General features: G+C 48.7%; 1 protein-coding gene across 1 annotated transcript in view; it reads right to left on the reverse strand.

Moving 5' to 3' along the window:
* Positions 1-1,078: 1,078 nt before the first annotated feature.
* Positions 1,079-21,020, reverse strand: part of LOC147901561 (uncharacterized) — a 257,427-nt gene continuing 237,485 nt past the window's right edge. Inside the window, exon 21 of the mRNA XM_087375079.1 lies at positions 1,079-1,725. Within this exon, the coding sequence (XP_087231205.1) occupies positions 1,123-1,725 (603 nt within the window). The 3' untranslated portion in view covers positions 1,079-1,122. The remainder of the gene's footprint in view (positions 1,726-21,020) is intronic.

Raw genomic sequence — 21,020 nt, forward strand, 5'->3', positions numbered from 1 at the left:
AACAAGAGATCTTCTTGGGGCGGAGGCTAGACTAGAGCCTGTAAGGATTTTGTGTGGCACTTGCTACTCAAGCCAGTGCCACTCCTGTAAAAAAGTCAAAGCCAAAACATCTATCTGAAGTCGTCTACCAACGCGGGTGGTGTAGAGAAGAAAGGCACATCTCCTATTTGCTCTGAGTGCCCAACATGTCCAGAACCACCCACTTGGATCCCACTATACGTCATGCAAGGGTCTGACCTCTCATACCCAAAGGCACCACCAAGAGTGATCCTACCCATATCGGAGTGGTTTGGGGTTCACGGTCCAGTTCCACCCTTACGGCCGACCACCCTAATCCGCTGCCACTCCATTGAGTCAGGCCACTATGGTCACCCCAAACACAGCTAAAGCCCTTTAATGGGTGAGGAGCTTTTCGAAGCCCTCAAGAATCTTTTGGCGCAGAAAGGGTGAGGACAGCTTGGCCTCGCTGTTCTCAGTCGTTTTTGGAGCACATTAGCACTCCTTTGCATTTGGCTTTTCAGGAGATTTTGGACTTGGGTCTACTTCTCCATGTCGCCGGCCCAGGGTTTTATACACCCGTATGTATGTGCACACAAAAGTAGTATTTATGTACGTACACATCTATGGAATTGGTGCATGCATGGGTGTGATGTAATGTCATATAATGGTGTATGAGTGTATCCATTTGTGCTAAATTGTGCACTTTTGTATCTGGAAATCTGACAGCTGTTACACACATCTTTTCAAGAGGTCAGAAGTTGAATCTCCTCAAATAACTATCCTCAAGTCTGAGAACAACTCAAGGCAGAGGTTCTTGACACCTTGCAAACTTTTTACTAACTCTTATTTATATGTACAAATGCTACAAATGCATCTCAATGTTATGTGACAGTATAGCATGCTCGACACAATTGCAGTGGTGATCCAATTCATCTGACATGCAAACTAAAGAAGAATGAAATAGACAACATTTCCTAATGATTTCATCATATCTTGCAGGACATTGATATACCATTTTAGTTTTCTTATTGAGAAGAACACTATCTAATCTTTTACACATAGAATTCCAGACAAAAATTTAGCAATATACCAGATTCCAATTTCACTTGACTGAGTCAGTCCTCATGAACTTTTTCTCGCATTCCGAAAACTTGGCTTGGAGGGTGCTTTGGATGTTGCCACGGTTGAACCTGATCCCATTGGAGATGCCTCATTTGATTCTATGTATAGAGATTGAGGTTTGACTTGGGATGGATTCGGAACTGTTATACTTGGGGTTGCTCTTGTCATTGATGACGGTGCTAAGGGGGTCACAACACCTGTTTGCAAACTGATAGATTTGGCCAGCCCTGCTGATATAGAAGCTCCTTGGGACCTTGAAATTGGCGGTGATCTGGTCAAGGCTGCTAGGCTAGGTGAGGAAGCAACAATGGAAGATCCAGTCAGTTTTGGTTGGAGTGCAGAAACACTTGACTGAGTGGCTGACCCCAAACTAAGAGACGTAATTCTGCTCACTGTTGACTTCAGTTTGGCAATTGCAGGATTTCTTATTGGTAGAAACTGTGTGGTTTTCTCTGTTGCTGCTATTTTTGCTGCTTTCCTAGCTCCTCCCTCTATTTCAGCAGGTGCACCAATAACTGGAGGGCTCATCACCAGTGACATTAAATGTTTTTTGTTGTCAAGCTTCATTTTTTGAATCATTTCATCCAGCTTTCGTTGTTCATCCTGCAAAAGTACAATGTCAGCTGTCACAACCTAGTGGACGTCATCAATCGTCATGACATTAAGGTTGTGTAGATGATTGTGATATACTTTAAGTATGTTGATGTTCAGGAAAAATGTTGTATATGCATAGAAGTTTTATGAGTGACATTCAGCAGGAGTGTAACAAAAGCCACCAAGCTGGACAACACATAATAAACATGGGACAGGTGCAGACCTGGTGTAAATGAGATTGAAAAGGCAGATGTTTGAGACAGATGAAGGTCTTTGAAGAGACAACTGTAAATGAGAGAGGCCACAGCTTAAAGAAGGGACGAGCTCTTAAATAAAGGTGTGTTACATGTTCTTACATCTGCACATAGCCACATAACACCTACACATGCATGCTTCTTTAGTATGCTTTGCAATTGGAGATGAGGCTTATTATAAGTTATGTCAGTGATGTAATACCATGATGTGCAGGTGGTAGATTTACAAATATGATTTCATATATCACCGAGTCTGAAAAGATGCCATCTTCACAGAACAGCCCATTTGAGTGCTCCCGTTTCCCTAGCAAAGAGGTGCTTGCCATGTTAGCTGGGAAATGGTGTCGATCTCTGCTCGCCGCTGACACTACCGCTCACCTCCCTTGCCCATCTTCTTCTATGCCTGCCCTCCCCCCCCCCCCCCGCCTTCTTTTACTGTGACAATCCTGCTCTGCGACATTCTGCACCCGCAAGAACGGTCCTCCTTATGGATGGAGCCCCACTCATATTGGCTCCCCTTGCTGCAACTACAGTCAAATTCCTTTTACAGGTTATCAACTCTGTACTCCATATCAGTCTTGACAGATCATTAGAAGTTCTTTGATGGATTGGGAGGTGGAAGCCACCACTTCAAGGTGTCATAAAAGGTCATTAAGGAAGCTCCCATTTTGAGTATGTAATGAGTTTGAACTACATGGTTTGAAGAAGACTCCAGCTTCGTGTTATGCCATGATTCAGCTATAAGTATAGATGGGTGCATTGTTAAATTAACTGCTGAACCTCTGAAAGTGGACAAATATCTCACATGCCAAGCAATTATGGTAAATCTTTGTGCCACTATATAGGCCTGTTTTTTTTCCCAAGGATAGAATTTTATTAAGTAAGATAGAAGGTCCAAGAGCAAAGCTCATTGGAAAATAGTTCATGCAAGGCATGAGAAAAACAAAACTCTAAAAGGGCCAAACCAAGCTCATGCAAGAGAGCAAGAGAAAATCCAAGGTTGAGGCTGAAAGTGCCACCTCAACCCTACAGACGACTCCGAGAAAAATGGGGAGCCACTCCACTCCCTAAGGAAAACATGTAGGAACAAAGTGGAGACAGGTTGTGAACACAAGTGAGCAAGAGTGCACACACAAGAAAGCTCCAATAGAAATGTTCAAATGAAACAATACAAGTACTTGGTATATATAGTACCCAAGTACTACTGGTCCTACAACACCATATCTATGTAATCTCTTACAAATCCCCCCTCAAAGATATGGCTGAAAGTACCCTGGAAACATCTCAGGTGTACCCTGCAGTACCTAAAGTACCATGGTTGCACAAATTCATCCAGATAGATATGCAACGTATGGGAGTACATGAAAACAATGTCATTGTGAATCACTTCACAACCCCCCTTGACATTGTGAGAATGTCTCTGATCCCCAAGCCATGTCGATGTCGTAAGAAAAGATCTGTTGATAGGGCTTTGGTGAAGATATCCGCCACATTGTCCTCAGATGGACAATAGATGAGATCAATGAAGCCATCAGAAATACAATCCCGTACATAATGATAATGATTTTCAATGTGTTTCATGCGAGCATGAAAGACAGGATTGTTGGCTATGGCAATGCAACTCTGGCTGTCACAGAAGATAGAGTTTGCTTTGCCATCCTGTGCATGATGCAAGTCATGCAAAAGCTTCCTTAACCACATTAACTCCGTAGTGGCTGAATTTGCAGCTTTGTACTCTACTTCACTGGAGGAAAGAGAGACTCGCTCTTGCTTCTTACTGAGCCATGAGATACAGGCTGAACCCAATGAGAAGCAATAGCCAATAGTGGACCGTCTGTCGCCAATGTCCCTTGTGGGCAAGCTGGAGATGACAAAGGAGCTGAAGTGAGCTGCTTGGAGCTGAATGAAGCTGTCGGGAGTACTTCTGAACATGATCCACGTGTAGAGAAGAGCCTAGAGAAGTATGGAGACACCTGGAGTTGCTGGAACACACCCGAGAGAGGCTGGAGCTGAAAAGAGTCCAGATCTGAGCAAAAACGCCGAAAAACAGCCAAAAACTGCTCAAATCGCCTTCTAACAAGTCGTACGGACTCAAAATCAGGTTCCGACAAGTCGTACGGACTCTCGGCACTGTCGCGCAACTGTACGTACTATACAGACAAAAAACAAGGGAATTTTGCTTGGAGCTGAATGAAGCTGTCGGGAGTACTTCTGAACATGATACACGTGTAGAGAAGAGCCTAGAGAAGTATGGAGACACCTGGAGCTGCTGGAACACACCCGAGAGAGGCTGGAGCTGAAAAGAGTCCAGATCTGAGCAAAAACGTCGAAAAACAGCCAAAAACTGCTCAAATCGCCTTCTAACAAGTCGTACGGACTCAAAATCAGGTTCCGACAAGTCGCATGGACTCTCGGCACTGTCGCACAACTGTACGGACAGATCCGTACGGACTGTACAGACAAAAAACAGGGGATTTTTTTTCCCGTCTGAAATGGTGCAAGACAGGCTTGTTTGTATGCACGCAGCTCAAAAATTTTGAAAAAACGTCAAAATCGGACCTCAAAAGGTCAAAAAACAGCTGCTGGACTGTTGGAGCTACCTCAAACGAAAGTTGGAGAGCTGAATTTGAGAACCACGAACGCGCACTGGAGCACCAAGCTTGTGGGAGTTTGGAAGCAAGCACGGGAATGGGCTCTAGAGACATAAGCACTCTGATACCAAATGTAGGAGCAAAGTGGAGACAGGTTGTGAACACAAGTGAGCAAGAGTGCACACACAAGAATGCTCCAATAGAAATGTTCAGATGAAACAATACAAGTACTTGGTATATATAGTACCCAAGTACTACTGGTCAACCATCGGGTTGACTTTATGCCTACAACACCATATCTTTGTAATCTCTTACAAAACAGTCCTCTTGGTAGGAGCCGCTTGAGAAGACCCTTGCGTGCTCACCCAAATGGCCATCAAGGTGTGTGCATTATCTGTCCAAATATTGGCCAATAAGTGTGAAGGGTGGAGAGCACTTCTTTGCGAAAGAAGTTGTTGTACTCAAAGTCTTCGGGACTCCCACCAAGAGTCACACTTGGGTCACATCATGGTCACCTTAGCAACATGCCAAGTTGTTAGACCTTGGTCATACCTAGTCGCATGGTGTTCACATATGTTCACATCTTGGTCACTCTGGAACAAACATGGACATGACTTGACTTGGACATGACTTGGCATGACTTGGACATGACTTGACCTGGACATGACTTGGGTATGACTTGGGTATGACGGAAGCAATACATGACTAAAGAGTGCCAAACCTCAACCTCGACCCACCATGGTCAAAGTTGATCAGAGGGAAGTACTGGCGCAATGGTGCACGGGATACACCTGTTGGTGCACATGGGAAGCAGTCCAGCAGAGTGCACAGGCGCACAGGCAGTACTCGTTGGTGCACAAGGGAAGCAGTCCAACAGTTAAGAGGTATAGGTGGTGCACTTACCCTCGCAACCAACTAGTGTCAGGAGCGCATGGAATAGACAGGAGAACACATGGAGCACGGGATTTACTGACCCAGAATAGGCTGGAGTGTTGCGGAAGCCATCAAGGGCAGAGCGGCCCACAAACGGTGGAATGGCTAAGGATGGCTAAGGATGCAAGAAGACATCCAATAGGAAGAAGGAAAGGAGATTGGCAGCGGGGGGTGGAGCAGAGGAGAAGGTGAAGAGGGGGAAAGGGGAAAGGGGGGAGGGACATTTTGGCAGGGGCGGGAGGCGTGAGTGAAGGAGTGAGAGGCTAGAGTCAAGAGCTCGCCTTGTGTGTATCTTCTCCAAGTGTATCAGTCATCTTGCTTTCTAATGAATTATGCTACTCCCCATCTCTGCTCGCTACTCTAAAATCTCTTTCCGTTGTGTTCTCCTCCCCTCCTCTCCCTTCACCTGGTATAATGGACCTGTGTCATGTGGTTGAAGTTCTTTGCCATTCATGTCAAGGGTTGGCTTTTATGATGTTGTTCCGCTTTGGTCTTCTTCTTGCTCACATCACTTCAGCACTTGTACTGCTTGCACATAGTTGACACCATCTATCGCTTGCACATAGTTGAACACCATCGACTAGCACTCGTCGCCTACGTACCATCAGTGACACTTATGGCATGTCTTACTCGCTTCTCGCACCAGTGGCCCTAGGCCTCCGGTAATACTTCCGGAAGTGTTAGGAACCCCCCCCCCCCCCCCCCCCCCTCAGACAGTTTATGGCGATCACGGTGGGACACTGCTGGTGTTGAGTAGCATGAGTGAAGTGGTGATCTAGGGTCCTAGAGAGAGGTCTTATGCCAAGTAGTTTTGAAACATTTGAAGGAGCTAGTGAGAGAACTAGGAGGTACTTGAGGAGAGTGGAGAAAAGACTTCCGGCAGACCAAACTAGGTACAAGAAGCATTACGTGCGACGTAAGTTTGCGGAGTCCTCAACTCGAGCACAAAGTGAGTCCATTGGAGCAGTAGCCAGAGCAAGTAACTTCATCGACACTCTCATTGACTTGGATAAACCTTGGTGGTCAGATCCGGACTCCGGAGAAGAAGAAGTGCAAAGCGGAGAACAGGTGAAAGAAGAGGGTACTAAGGACGAGGGCTCCTCAAGGACTCATCAAGGTCAAGGCAGCCCCTCTCCTCCTCCTGCAACGATGTCTTCATCAACCACCTCTTCTACCGGAGTGGTGACTCCATCTGCTCCCGCCTCGACCTCTTGTGGACAAGCTGCTACCTCATCTGTTATGCATAGCTCCGGGCTCCTAGCTAATCCTTCTTCTACATCTATCCCATTTGGGGGTACTTTTGCTCCGGCCATGCCTTTACCTGCCATGATGGTTTCATCTCCCTTTCCATCCACACCGGTGTTGCCTTTTCCACCACCTCCTTCCTTTCCTTCTGCCTACTCATCCATGAATTCAACTCCGTCCCTCTCTTTCCCAAATGCTCTCCCATCCTCTTTCACCCCACATCTTCCATGTTCTCACCCTTTCCCTCTGCAACACCGAGACCCGCCACTTACGCGCTACCATCTGGGTACACTTCCTCTATGACTACATTAGTAGTGACTTCCCCATTGTGGTCCTCCACAGGAGGAGTTGTCAGGGTGGTTCCTCCTTGGGAGCACCAACACTCATTACAGCCCCATCGGGACTCCCTCCAACTCTTGCATCTTCTCCAACCTCTCGGGTGGGGATGGCCGTTCTCAGTCCTCTAGACAGAGCTAGACTTCTCGAGCTACTCAACAAGGTCCACGTGAAGACTCAAAAGTTCAAAGGCCACCTCCATGAGGATGCGGAAGCTCATGTGAGGAAGTTCCTCACAACATGTAGAGCTAAAGGTGTGGAGAATGAGCATGCGTTCCTTCACATCTTTCCCTCGTCATTGGAGGATGCCGCGGATGTATGGTATAGTCAATTTCCTCCGGACCACTTCCAGACGTGGACAGACCTAAGGGAGGAATTCTTACGCACTTTCAATTCGAACACATGATTGTCCAAGAGTTATCCACTGACACCATGAAGCCTGGCGAAAGCATCTCTGAGATGTACACAAGGATGAGGGTCTTAGCGGCAAAGATGTCGGTGCCACCCAATGACGCCGTCATGAAGGGGTGGTTTTTGAAGGCTTTACCCTCCACCATTGCTATAAGCCTGGTTGACAAACTCCCTGAGCATGCCTCACTACAAGAATTTCAGAGGGAAGCGGTGAAGATGGAACGGTCCCAGTTAAGTTTCGCCTCAACACCCGCCCAGACCACCCAACTTCTGAGAGAAGAGGGCTCACAGGCATGGCAGCAACTCAAGAAGGAATTAGAAGAAATCAAAGAAGGTCTGAAAGACAGAACAAAAGTGGATGGACCGTCACCCTTTGAAGCTCAGATAAGAAGTGGTCTCTGGTGCACCGACTGCAAGGGTTCTGGCCATGGCTACTGGGAATGTCCATCGAAGCGTAAGGTACCCACCCAGACCTCCTTTTGCACATTTTGTGAAATTCATGGACATGATGCCTCCGAGTGTGGTTGAGGAAGCTTCTACCGAAGTATCCAATTGGAGAACCACTAGTGGCTACAATCAACAAAGTTGCACTGACCACTTCAGGGCCAGTACCCCTAGCTTCAACCCCTGTGAAGGCACCTGAACCACCCACCCATCCTATCATTCCACCTCCACTACTTCCTAATCCTCCTTTGCTCCCAGATCCTACTCCTAGTGAATTTGGGACTCCATACTTCTATCCTTCGCCCTACTATGCACAGTATCAACCACCTATGTCAGGGGGTGGTTATGGACCCCCTTATATCCGCGGTAGACGGGGTGGGTTCCGAGGTGGACGTGGAGGCAGAGGTACCAACTTTCGCAGGCCCATCATGTGCTATAGATGTGGCGAGTATGGCCATTACCAAGATGATTGTACACAACCATTTGGGGGACCCTCTTGTACACAGTGCAACACAAATGACCACTACACCAAAGATTGTCCCAATGGCAGAAGGGAATCAACATCGCAAGTCAACATGGTTGATGTAGTAGTGGCGGGGGAGGGTGACAAGCCCCATTTGATTGGTGCAGTGTTGGGAGCTGTGACTAGGTCACAAATGAAGGGTGACAGTAGTAAGGATGACTCAACATCAATATCGGAGGCCTCATCACCAACTAATACCAGCTCAGTCACTAGAGGAGCATCCCCACCTCCTTCCTCCAAGGTGGACAGTGGGCACATGAATGCATCACCCTTGTCCTCTCCTGTAACTGGATTAGAAAGGACCTGAAGGGCCCCACAGCCATCAAGACCTATCAATAGCTCTAAAACTACCTCAGCTCCAAGTGAGCAAACTATGCCTTCAAGGTACCAGGAGGTGGTCAGGAGTGTCACCAAAGATCTTCAATCTAGTTCTGAAGATGAAGGCGTCACACCTTAGTTCCCTTCCCGCAAGTCCAGAATAGTGAGGTTTGCAATGGAAGTGACAACGTTGGGGCAAAAACGTGAGGAGTCACAGGCAGGCCCATCCACTTTCCACTCAGGAAGCACAATGAAGCAAGAGAAGGAAAAAGGGGTGAAGCCTAGTAGTGCCCAAGAAAAGGGGAAATGGGTGATGGGAGAGTCACCACAGGAAATATTGATTGAGAATCCAGAGGCACCTCCTCTCCCTCGCGTGAGCTTCGACCCTCGGCCAGAAGCTCGGCGGATGAAGGCACAAAAGGCTACTGCTACTGTCCATCCTTATTCTTTGATGGATGACTTGATGGATTTTAGGCCCAATATCACCTTACGACAACTCTGTCAATTGTCTCCACATATCAAGCATCAGACTATTGCATTCTTGAATCGCATGCCAGGAGGGCGCCAAAGGGGATCTGTTGAGGGCGGGCCCACACCAGAGACGGTAACAGTTCAAGATGGAGTAACACTAGACAATTGCTCAACCTATGCTGCCCTCACATGTGAACAAAGTCCCAAGCTCGCAGTGGAGATCAATGGGGTGGAGCTGAAAGATGTTTTCTTGGATGGTGAGGCAGCAGTGAACATCATGCCGAGAGGTACTCTTCAACAATTGGGTTTGAAATTGACAACTGACGTACATTTTCAAGTACGCATGGTGGATCAACGCAAGGTGAAGCCTATGGGGGCTGTCAAAGGTGTTCACATGAAGATTGGGGGAGTTACATTCCTGTCCAATTTTATTGTACTTAATATGACGGAGGGTGAGCAGCCTTATCCTCTACTTCTCGGTAGACCATGGTTACGCTCAGCAAAGGCCATTCAAGATCGGTCAAGTGATGAAGTTCGACTGCCTTTGGGATCCACATCCTTAGAAATAGACATGGTTACTGAAAGGGCTCATCACCGACCTGTGGAACTTGGGGAAGAGGATTTTGAAGAAGAAGAAGGGGTGGAAGAGGAGCGATGGGCACTTGGGGATTGGCCCCTATAGAAAGAAGAGCTGGCCTATGTGGAGGACTCACCCTTCCAAGGTGAAACCTATGTAACAGCAACACGAGATGATGGTGAGAGCTTGACGTACTTGTTGGAACATGCTGGACCAGATGAGGAAGAGGTTGTCATCTTGGATTGGATGGGGACCCTAGGATCCTTAGCCATCAACATGGTGGAGTTGTGTCCAGAAGAGGATCCTGAAGCCCATCTTGGTACTTCACGGAATGCGCAAGAGGTGAGCCAGGAAGCCTCTCCACCACCTGGTTTGGCTGATCTCATGTATGAACGGATGCCTTTTGGTCTTCTTAATAATCCCCACATGTATCAACGAATGATGACCACAAGTACCACACCAAGTGGTGGGGAGGCCAACAGGGTGACTCAAAGACAAGACCATGAAGCAGCAATGGAAGCAATGGAGGCACATGACATGGATGCCTCACACCAAGAAAAAGACCATGGGGTCACAACAGAGGAGGAAGAGGATGCTATGCAAGAAGATGATGAGCTGGCGGAGCATAATGATGGTACTGAAGAGGACACTCATGAATCTGTGGAAGAAGAGGATGACCACATAAATGATGGGCTGGCTGAGCACAATGATGGTATTGGAGAAGACACTCATGGATTTGCAGAAGAAGAGGATGACCACCTACTTACTGATGTCACTCAAAGGCAGGCGGTGCCGGAAATGACTCTTGGAAGGGTTATTGAATCCATTGTGCAACCTGACCAACCTAGGAGGGGTCAAGAGACTGGACAACTTGAAGGAGCCGTCCACATTCACACTGGAGTCTGGAACTTCAGACCTTCAAGGCAAGCCCACAGCATACAGGGAGAAGAAGATGTCGCCGACCTTGTTCTACTCGACTTATACATGTCAGAAGCTGACCCCCCAACGACACAGGAGGTTCCCGAAACTACATACGAGGTGGTTGGACTACCATACAGAGGAATGCTCAAGCAAGCACAAAAAGGAAAAAAGAGAATGGGCCCAAGTGCTGCCTCTACATCTCAACCATTTCCAGAAGACACCCAACCGTCCTATCCGAGCTCTTGGATGGAAGAAGTAGTGGGGGATTTTTCTCTGGATGATTCTCCTACGCACCCAGCAGTGGGAGCAGAAGAACCGAACAAATCCACATAAGGAAGCATACCTTAGGTTGACCATGCCAGAGATTGGAGGTATCTTAACATTGGGACAGAGGACCAACCACAACATCTTAAGGTAGGCAGTTGGGTCTGGGAACATGACTATCTCCTTGCTGCGTTGTCTGATTTTTTTCAAGAGTATGTCGATGTCTTTGCCTGGTCATATAAGGATTTAAAGGGAGTACCCACTGAGTTCATGGAACATTGCATCGATCTATATCCGGAAGCAGACCCAGTGATTAGGGGACCATATCGCATGAATCCTAACTATGGCAAGGCTGTCCATGCTGATATTCAAAAGATGGAGCAAGCAGGGTTGATCTACCCTGTTGACTACTCCGAATGGCTTAGTGGCATTGTAGTGGTGCCCAAAAGAGAGACTGGCAAACTCCGAGTTTGTGTCGACTATAGGAGTTTGAATACTGCCACACGTCGGGATAGGTTTCCTCTCCCCTTCACTGATAGGGTGCTAGAAACCGTAGCTGGTCATGCTCTCTACTCCTTCATGGATGGATACAGTGGGTATAACCAGGTTCGGGTGCGAAAGCAAGATCAGTTAAAGACTACCTTCGTCACCCAATGGGGAACTTATGCTTACCGGATGATGCCTTTTGGTCTATGCAATGCACCAGCCACGTTTCAACGTCTTGTCACCAAACTCTTCCAAGAGAACATCGGAAAGTTTCTTGAGGTATTCTTGGATGACTTCTCTGTGTTCAATGGTAAGAATGCTTCTCACCTCGAACCTGCTACTCAGACTGATCACATGAGTAAGTTGAGGTGGGTTTTTGATAAGTGTAGAGAAGCTAGGTTGTGCTTGAATCCGAACAAATGTTTCTTCCTCGCCTTGCGAGGGGTTCTCCTTGGCCACATCGTCTCGGCTGAGGGAATGACCACGGACCTAGCAAAGGTGGAAGTGATATTGACCTTGCCTATTCCTCGCACACCCAGAGAAGTCAAGTCTTTTTTGGGACATGTGGGTTATTATAGAAGATTCATCAGGTCCTATGCCGACATAGCGGTGGCGTTGACGGAACTCCTTCGGCAGGAGCAGTCCTCCTTCAACTGGTCGACACCTCAAAACTGGCGTTTGTCAACCTCAAGGATCGTCTAGTAAAGGCACCCATCTTGTGGCAACCTCAATGGGATGTCATTTTTCATGTGCATGTAGATGCAAGTGGGCTGGCGATTGGGGCGATATTGGCCCAACCAGATGAAGAGCACAAACTCGACCTACCCGTGTACTTCGCAAGCAGACAACTCAACGGAGCAAAAAGAAACTATAGCACCACCGAACGCGAGGGCTTGGGCAGGGTCTATGCCATGACAAAGTATCGGCACTATCTCTTGGGCAGTAAGTTTATCATCATTACTGATCATCAAGCTCTCAAATACTTACTGAACAAACAACGCTTGGGGGGAGAGTGAGCAGGTGGATTCTTCTATTTCAAGAGTTTGACTTTGACATCCTAGTGAGAGCAGGCCGATTGCATCAACCAGCAGACCACTTGTCAAGGATCTCTTCAGGTGAAGCAGCCATAGGAGTTGATGATGACCTTCCAGATGCGGGCCTCTTCTGTGTCGGTGCCATAGTACCAAAGGATGACTGCCTATTTGCTGTGGACTGCTTTCCCCCATGGTATGCAAACATTGTACACTTGTTGTCTATAGGTGAGTTCCCCAAAGGGTTAACTCCAGCACAAAAGCGGAGGCAGATTGTTCAGGCTGCTCCTTTCAAACTAGCTGTACAAGCCAGGGAAGGACCACATTTTAAGGAGGTGCGTGCTCCCTCATGAAACACAAGCCATCCTTCTGAAGGCTCACTCAGGAATGGGGGGAGGTCATATGGCACCAGAGGCCACTGCTAGAAAGATAATGCGCTCTGGGTTGTGGTGGCCAAAGCTATTCCAAGACTGCTATGCTTATGTGCGCCGCTGCGACTCATGTCAAAGAGGGGGGCCGAAGCCTACCCGATGGGAGTACCTTCCCCTTCAGCCATCCAGCCCTATACCACCCTTCTATAGATGGGGATTGGATTTTGTTGGACCTATCTCTCCTGCAACTCGAAGAGGGAACAAGTATGCTCTGATTGCTACTGATTATGGCACTAAATGGGTGGAGGCTAAGGCCGCGAAGACCTGCACTGCTCAAGTTGTGGCCTCATTCTTGTATGATCAAATCATTTCTAGGTTTGGATGTCCTGTGGAATTGATGAGTGACAGAGGTACCCACTTTCTCAATGATGTCATTACTAACCTCATCACCCAATTGCAAATTGTTCACAAGACCTCTAGTTCATACTACCCTCGAGCCAATGGTTTGGCCGAGAGCTCCAATCGGACCATGTCTCATATTGTGGCTCGGTTATGCCTTCATTCCTTGGCAGATTGGGATATTCTACTACCAGCCGCTCTTTTTGCTTACAGAACAGCATACAAGGCTAGCACTGGATATTCACCATTCCAGCTAGTTTACGGCTTGGAGGCGGTTATGCCCTATGAGTTCCACATGAAGACCAGTAGGGTCATGGCAAAGATGGATGATAACTTGGAGGCATGCACACTTGAGAGATTATGGGATCTTGAAGCCTTGGATGAACATCGTCGTGAAGCGATCCTTGCTCAGGAAGTCTGGCAAAGAAGGCAGAAAGCATGGCATGACAGAAATCTCAGGAAGAGGGAATTCCAAGTTGGCAGCTTGGTCTTCTTATATTCCAGTAAGTTCCTGAAGCATAAACCCAAATTTGTCAGTGGCTGGACAGGGCCCTTCTTTATCACAAGGATTATTCCCAGTGGAGGGGTTTATTTGGCCACCTTGGAGGGCAAGAAGTTACCAGCACCTGTAAATGGCTCACGGGTAAAGAAGTATCATCCACATTGACTCTCTCTCTTTGGATAAGGAATTTCCATTCCTATTAGTTGAATTTTTATTTATTCAAAAAAAAAAAAACAATGTATTCCCTTTCCTAACCCTGTCAAGCTTCTACTCTCTGCCCAGTTGCGCTCTTTGGTGGGAGATCAATAAAAGCTGAGTTTCTCCTTCTCTGGCAAGACGGAAACAGCCCTTGCCTTCTCTGGCACATACTTCTCCTTAATCCCTCTTCACCCCTGTCACTCAGGTTGAGCCTCTGTTCACCCATGTTCACCTCCAGGTCACCCTGTTCACTCCTAGGTCACCCCACCCCTATTCACCTCTAGGTCACCCATGTTCATTCCTATGTCACCTCCCCATGTTCACCTCTCTGTCACCCATGTTCACCTCTAGGTCACCCATGTTCACTCCTAGGTCACCCCTGTTCACTCCTAGGTCACCCCTATTCACTCCTATGTCACCTCCCCATGTTCACCTCTAGGTCACCCATGTTCACCTCCAAGTCACCCATGTTCACTCTTAGGTCACCCCTGTTCACTCCTATGTCACCTCCCCATGTTCACCTCTAGGTCACCCATGTTCACCTCCAAGTCACCCATGTTCACTCTTAGGTCACCCCTGTTCACTCCTATGTCACCTCCACCTTCAAGTCACCCCTGTTCACTCCTAGGTCACCTCTGTTCACTCCTATGTCATCTCCCCATGTTCACCTCTAAGTCACCCATGTTCACCTCCAAGTCACCCCTGTTCACTCCTAGGTCACCCCTATTCACTCCTATGTCACCTCCCCATGTTCACCTCTAGGTCACCCATGTTCACCTCCAAGTCACCCCTGTTTACTTCTAGGTCACCCCTGTTCACTCCTATGTCACCTCCCCATGTTCACCTCTAGGTCACCCATGTTCACCTCCAAGTCACCCCTGTTCACTCCTAGGTCTGTTCCCTCCTATGTCACCTCCCCATGTTCACCTCTCTATCACCCATGTTCATTCCTAGGTCACCCCTGTTCACTCCTAGGTCACCCCTATTCACTCCTATGTCACCTCCCCATGTTCACCTCTAGGTCACCCATGTTCACCTCCAAGTCACCCCTGTTCACTCCTAGGTCACCCCTGTTCACTCCTATGTCACCCCTGTTCACTCCTATGTCACCTCCCCATGTTCACCTCTAGGTCACCCATGTTCACCTCCAAGTCACCCCTGTTCACTCCTAGGTCACCCCTGTCACTCCTAGGTCACCTTCCCATGTTCACCTCTGTGTCACCCTTGTTCACCTCTAGGTCACCCCTGTTCACTCCTATGTCACCTCCCCATGTTCACCTCTCTGTCACCCATGTTCAGCTCTAGGTCACCCATGTTCACTCCTAGGTCACCCCTGTTCACTCCTAGGTCACCCCTATTCACTCCTATGTCACCTCCCCATGTTCACCTCTAGGTCACCCATGTTCACCTCCAAGTCACCCTTGTTCACTCCTAGATCACCCCTGTTCACTCCTATGTCACCTCCCCATGTTCACCTCTAGGTCACCCATGTTTACCTCCAAGTCATCCCTGTTCACTCCTAGGTCACCCATGTTCACTCCTAGGTCACCTTCCCATGTTCACCTCTGTGTCACCCCTGTTCACCTCTAGGTCACCCCTGTTCACCTCTGTGTCACCCCTGTTCACCTCTAGGTCACCCCTGTTCACTCCTACGTCACCCCTGTTCACCTCTAGGTCACCCCTGTTCACTCCTATGTCACCCCTATTCACTCCTATGTCACCTCCCCATGTTTGCCTCTGTGTCACCCATGTTCAGCTCTAGGTCACCCCTGTTCACTCCCATGTCACCTCCCCATGTTCACCTCCAAGTCACCCCTGTTCACTCCTAGGTCACCCCTGTTCACTCCTATGTCACCCCTGTTCACTCCTATGTCACCTCCCCATGTTCACCTCTAGGTCACCCATGTTCACCTCCAAGTCACCCCTGTTCACTCCTAGGTCACCCCTGTTCACTGCTATGTCACCTCCCCATGTTCACCTCTAGGTCACCCATGTTCACCTCCAAGTCACCCCTGTTCACTCCTAGGTCACCCCTGTTCACTCCTAGGTCACCTTCCCATGTTCACCTCTGTGTCACCCCTGTTCACCTCTAGGTCACCCCTGTTCACTCCTAGGTCACCTTCCCATGTTTACCTCTGTGTCACCCCTGTTCACCTCTAGGTCACCCCTGTTCACCTCTAGGTCTCCCCTGCTCACTCCTATGTCACCTCCCCATGTTCACCTCTTTGTCACCCATGTTCACCCCATGTTCACCTCTGTGTCACCCATGTTCACCTCCAAGTCACCCCTGTTCACTCCTAGGTCACCCCTGTTCACTCCTATGTCACCTTCCCGTGTTCACCTCTGTGTCACCCCTGTTCACCTCTAGGTCACCCCTGTTCACTCCTATGTCACCCCTGTTCACTCCTATGTCACCTCCCCATGTGTCACCCCATATTCACTTCTCTGTCATCCCTGTTCACACCAATGTCACCCCTTGTTCATACTAAGTTCACCCACCCTTGGTTATTCCTTGTCCAACCTTGTCCACCATGAAACCCTTCTAGAATAGTCATCCTTCCATCTCTCAAGTGGTAGAATATTCAAATTATCCACTCAAATTGTCCACACCGCTTTTTCTCTCAGCTCCCACCTCCCACCAGGGCTATATTTTGCTGCCAAATTCAGCGTAGGTCCTTCATCTCACCTCCCAATTCCCACCAGTGCTATATTTAGCACTTGGCTAAACTCAGCGTAGATCCTTGGGATCAGCTCATCCATCGCATCTTACAGCCCACTCATGCTATTTTTGGCTTACCTTCCTAAATTTGGCTCTCTTTGGTTGTGTCTTCGTGGCTGTCCCCCTCCAACGAAACCATACGCAGCAAGCAGATCGTCCCTCTTGCTCGCATGACTTCTCCTCAGCTCCCTCCCCTCCATCAGCGAATTCTCCTGCAGCAGCCCCTCCATCAACGATAGCAGCCCCCCCTCCATCAACAAATTCCCCTGCAGCAGCTCCCTCCATCAACGAGATCGCTTGGCAGCTCCCTAGCAGCGCACCTCTCCTTGCAGCCCATCTCGCACCCTCTTCTTGGATCGCATCACTCCCAGCAGCACCCTCTCTTTGATCGCATCTCTCCCGGCAGCCCTTCTTCCAGTTGCACCTCACTTTCCCCGGCAGCCTGCAGCAAATCGCCTCTTCCTCGTGGGCAGCTTGGGAAGGTCCTTGGAACGCTTCTCCCTCTTGGACAGCCTGCTGCAAGTTGCCACCTTGCTGCCCTCTCGAACTCAGCTCCTTCTTCTGATCTGCCCTTCTTTGCTCGAATTTTCTCTCTATCTCTTACTTCGCCATATAGGTCTCTTCCTCGCCTACCCAGTACTCCTGCTTCCTCTGCTCAAATTTTCTCTCTTTCTCTTACTTTGCCATATAGGTCTCTTCCTCGTCCCCACAGTACTCCGTGCTTCTCCATCAGCTCCCCTTCTCATCGCCTTCAGCTCCCCCTCTTGTTATCACCCGCCCCAGCTCCCCTTCCTTTCCTCCTTCTTGCCTCGCCATCAACTCACCTTCCTGCTTCAGCTCACCTCCTGATTCGAAATCAGCTCCCCTTCTTTTCCTGCTTCCCTTCTTGCCTCGTCATCAGCTCACCTTCCTGCTTCAGCTCACCTTCCTGCTTCGTCATCAACTCTCCTTCCTTTCCTGATTTCCTTCCTTGCTTCGTCATCAGCTCACCTTCCTGCTTCGTCATCAGCTTCTACTTCACATCTTGTTCCTTCTTCATGCTCGAGAAGAAGCCCAAGTATAAGCCACGGTTGCCCAGAGATAAGCTCTTCACCCCTTTCTATACCACCATGACGTCTCAGGTAGCCTCTGCAGTGCACATGACCTCACCCATGCCTACAACCTCTACAACAGGGCCGACTACATCAGTCAGGCCGACTTCATCAGCAGAGCTAACTTCATCAGCAAGGCCAACTTCATCAATAGGGCCGACTTCATTAGCAGGGCTGACTTCATCTGTGATGCATCCCCATCTTGGTCCGGACATCACTATCATCTCGGATGGAGAGCCACCGCAATCAAGACAACAGCGGGAGGTTCTTTTCCACTCTCAGAGCTCCAGTGCCTCTTCTTCCAACCATGGGGGCTCAGATTACACCCCCTCTGCACGGAGACCACATTTAGAAGGGTCGGGTGGGCCAACAGAGATACAGAGCCCTTCGATAACCACCCCTCCTCTCTCCCACATTCGGGTTATGTTTAAACCTCTTCTGGATCCAAACCTCAAACTATCCTCGGTGTTGACATCTTCAGAGTTCCAGACCCTTTGTCTAACTGAGTTCGACAAGGTCATCTTCCCTCCTGTGGATGTGGAACTGTGTACAGAATTCATCAGATCTTATGACTTTGTCCTTTTGAGTTCATGGGCTCCAGGCAGCTTCTCACACCCAATTTGGTCTCACAGTACATGGGGCTCCCTGCTCTCCCTATTCAGCCTCCTTCCGACGATTCACCACATCTCCTTTCATTCCTTTCACAGTGCAAACCCAACAGGAGGGGATATGATTGCAAAAAGGTTTTGGAAGTGGAAGCAGAGAAGCTGTGATCACTCGTTACTTCTTCACTCGCTTCTATTCAGCACCCGGGCATTACTACATCACAAAAGGTATCCATCCTGCTCTCAATGCTCTCTTCACCATCACTCAGTATGATTTTGCATCCCTCTTCTATTCAACATTCCGGGCCACTGTTCGAAATCGCACACGCAGAGGCACACACACATGTACTTGTGGACCTCACCTCACCTACCTCTTGCACCAGTGGCGGGCTGCAACGCCTGCAATTTTTCCTCCACCTTCACATACTTCATCTTCTCCTCACCGTCCACCTTCCGCCCCTATGGTTCCCCACTTGGCTCTTAGTGCAGCCCCAGCATCCTCGGCCTCTGCTGCATCAGTCTCTGTCCCCTCTTCCTCTCCAGTCTTCATACCCACTCTTGCTCCACCCACATCTGCAGCACAAGTTTCTGAGCCATCCCCTCTTGGGCCAGCCTCTAGAGCTTTGTCATCCGTTGCTCATGCAAGAGTTGCCTCTCCATCCATCCCCTTCGAGGCAGATTTTGATTTCCCTGATGATGTTCTTCCGGTCACTCCCCTGCCCTCCTCAGGTCTCACCCACGATGGCATGACATTACCACTTACCTTCCCCGCAGTCATGACCATTCCCCCTCCGATCATCTCATCAGGGTCAGTAGGGTGCAAAGATACGGACATTGGCCGCACAACTCAGTGGGATCCATCGACAGAAGTTATGGCAACAGGGACCTCTGCCTTGGGATCTCGTGGTGGAGAGGCATCAGAGCGACACAGGTTATTGAACTTGAATCTTACTTTGGGAGCCACTGGTGACGCGAAGACACCACCTCGGGTGTCTCGACGACTGACCCCTGAACCGAGTATGGAGGCTGCTGAACAAGACCTACTGGAAACTCGACCTGGCGAGGTTATTTTTGCTGGGGGTAAGATACCTTTTCAAGCTGATTGTCCTCCACTTCCTCAAAATGATATGTTGGATACCTACTTCGCATCCTCCTCAGGAGATCTATTCACCCATGAGGCCCAGATAGAGGAACACAAACGGCTGCTGTATGCATTAAAGCGGAAGCGGTCTCCTGTTTGCATGGAGGAGGAGGACCTGGACCAAAATTTCACACTTCCTTTGCAAGAGACAATCGCTTCCAACAAGAAAGCATCCCGAGCTCCAACTTGTTACCTAGACATTGACACACTGGCTCCAGTGGCAGCTCTCGAGGACCCAGAGCAAGAAGGGATGAAAGCAGCCTTCGAGGAATATGGCGAACTCATTGACATGGCTGACCGAATGACCTATCGGGACATGTATGCATGGGCTAAAATATCCCTTCATATGGCTCAGCGCATTATAGATGACAACTTCATTCAGATGGGTGCCTCCCTCTTTAATACTACGGGTTAGGTTTGCAAGCTTCTGTCACAGAAGCAACACCTCCGCTTGGAACATGAGAAGCAGGTAGCCAACATGCATAAAGAATGGGATACAACATTACAAGTGAAAGAAGCGGAGTGGGGAGCAACTCTCCAGGCAAGGGAGGCTGCGTGGAAAACTCAACGAGACGAGTTTCAGCAGTGTCTTGTAGCGAAGGAGGCATAGTGGACAGCCAGCAAGACAGTTTTGGAGGACAATCATTCAGCCCAACAGGCTGAGATCCAGAGGGAGCTGGCAGCCCTATAGGACAGATACACCTTGCTGGCAGAGGACAAGCATACTGTGGATCAACAGGTGGAGGTGGTGCGGAGTCAGATGAAGCAGATTCTCGAGGAGAAGGACCGTCTCCAAGTTTTCCATGGGCTGCAAGCTGAAAATGCTGCTCTCAAATCTCGATGTGATCATTACAGGTCTGGCTACCACAGATATAAATCCAAATACGAGGACATCCGCAACCTCATGGACACAGTTGAGGAAGAGGCAAAGGCCAGCCTCGGAACATCAGCACACCCACCACACCCACCACACCCACCCACCCCCCCACCCCCTGACCTTCATCCAGCAAGCAGTAGCTCCTGGATCTTTTAGTTCGGCATTTCTTTTTGCGAGCTCTGTACATTTGGATTCTGCAGTTCTCATGTAAATAAAGGAATTTTGGATTTGTATGGCCATGAGCCAGTTTTATTTCAATTTTATAGTTATAAGGCCATGAGTCCTTTCTTTTCAGTTTTGGGATGTCAGCCACAAGGTCACTTTCTTATTTGTAATTTATACTTAACTTTCTTTCACACAGACCCTCAGTCATTCACCAAGATGGTGAATGATAGTGGCGGGGGATCTGTTGTACTCAAAGTCTTCGGGACTCCCACCAAGAGTCACATGCCAAGTTGTTAGATCTTGGTCATACCTAGTCGCATCGTGTTCACATATGTTCACATCTTGGTCACTCTAGAACAAACATGGACATGACTTGACTTGGACATGACTTGGCATGACTTGGACATGACTTGACCTGGACATGACTTGGG

The sequence above is a fragment of the Dipteris shenzhenensis genome, chromosome 5 (assembly GCF_047967505.1).
Source record: "Dipteris shenzhenensis isolate YYH24624 ecotype China chromosome 5, Dip_SZ_1.0, whole genome shotgun sequence".
NCBI lineage: Eukaryota > Viridiplantae > Streptophyta > Polypodiopsida > Gleicheniales > Dipteridaceae > Dipteris > Dipteris shenzhenensis.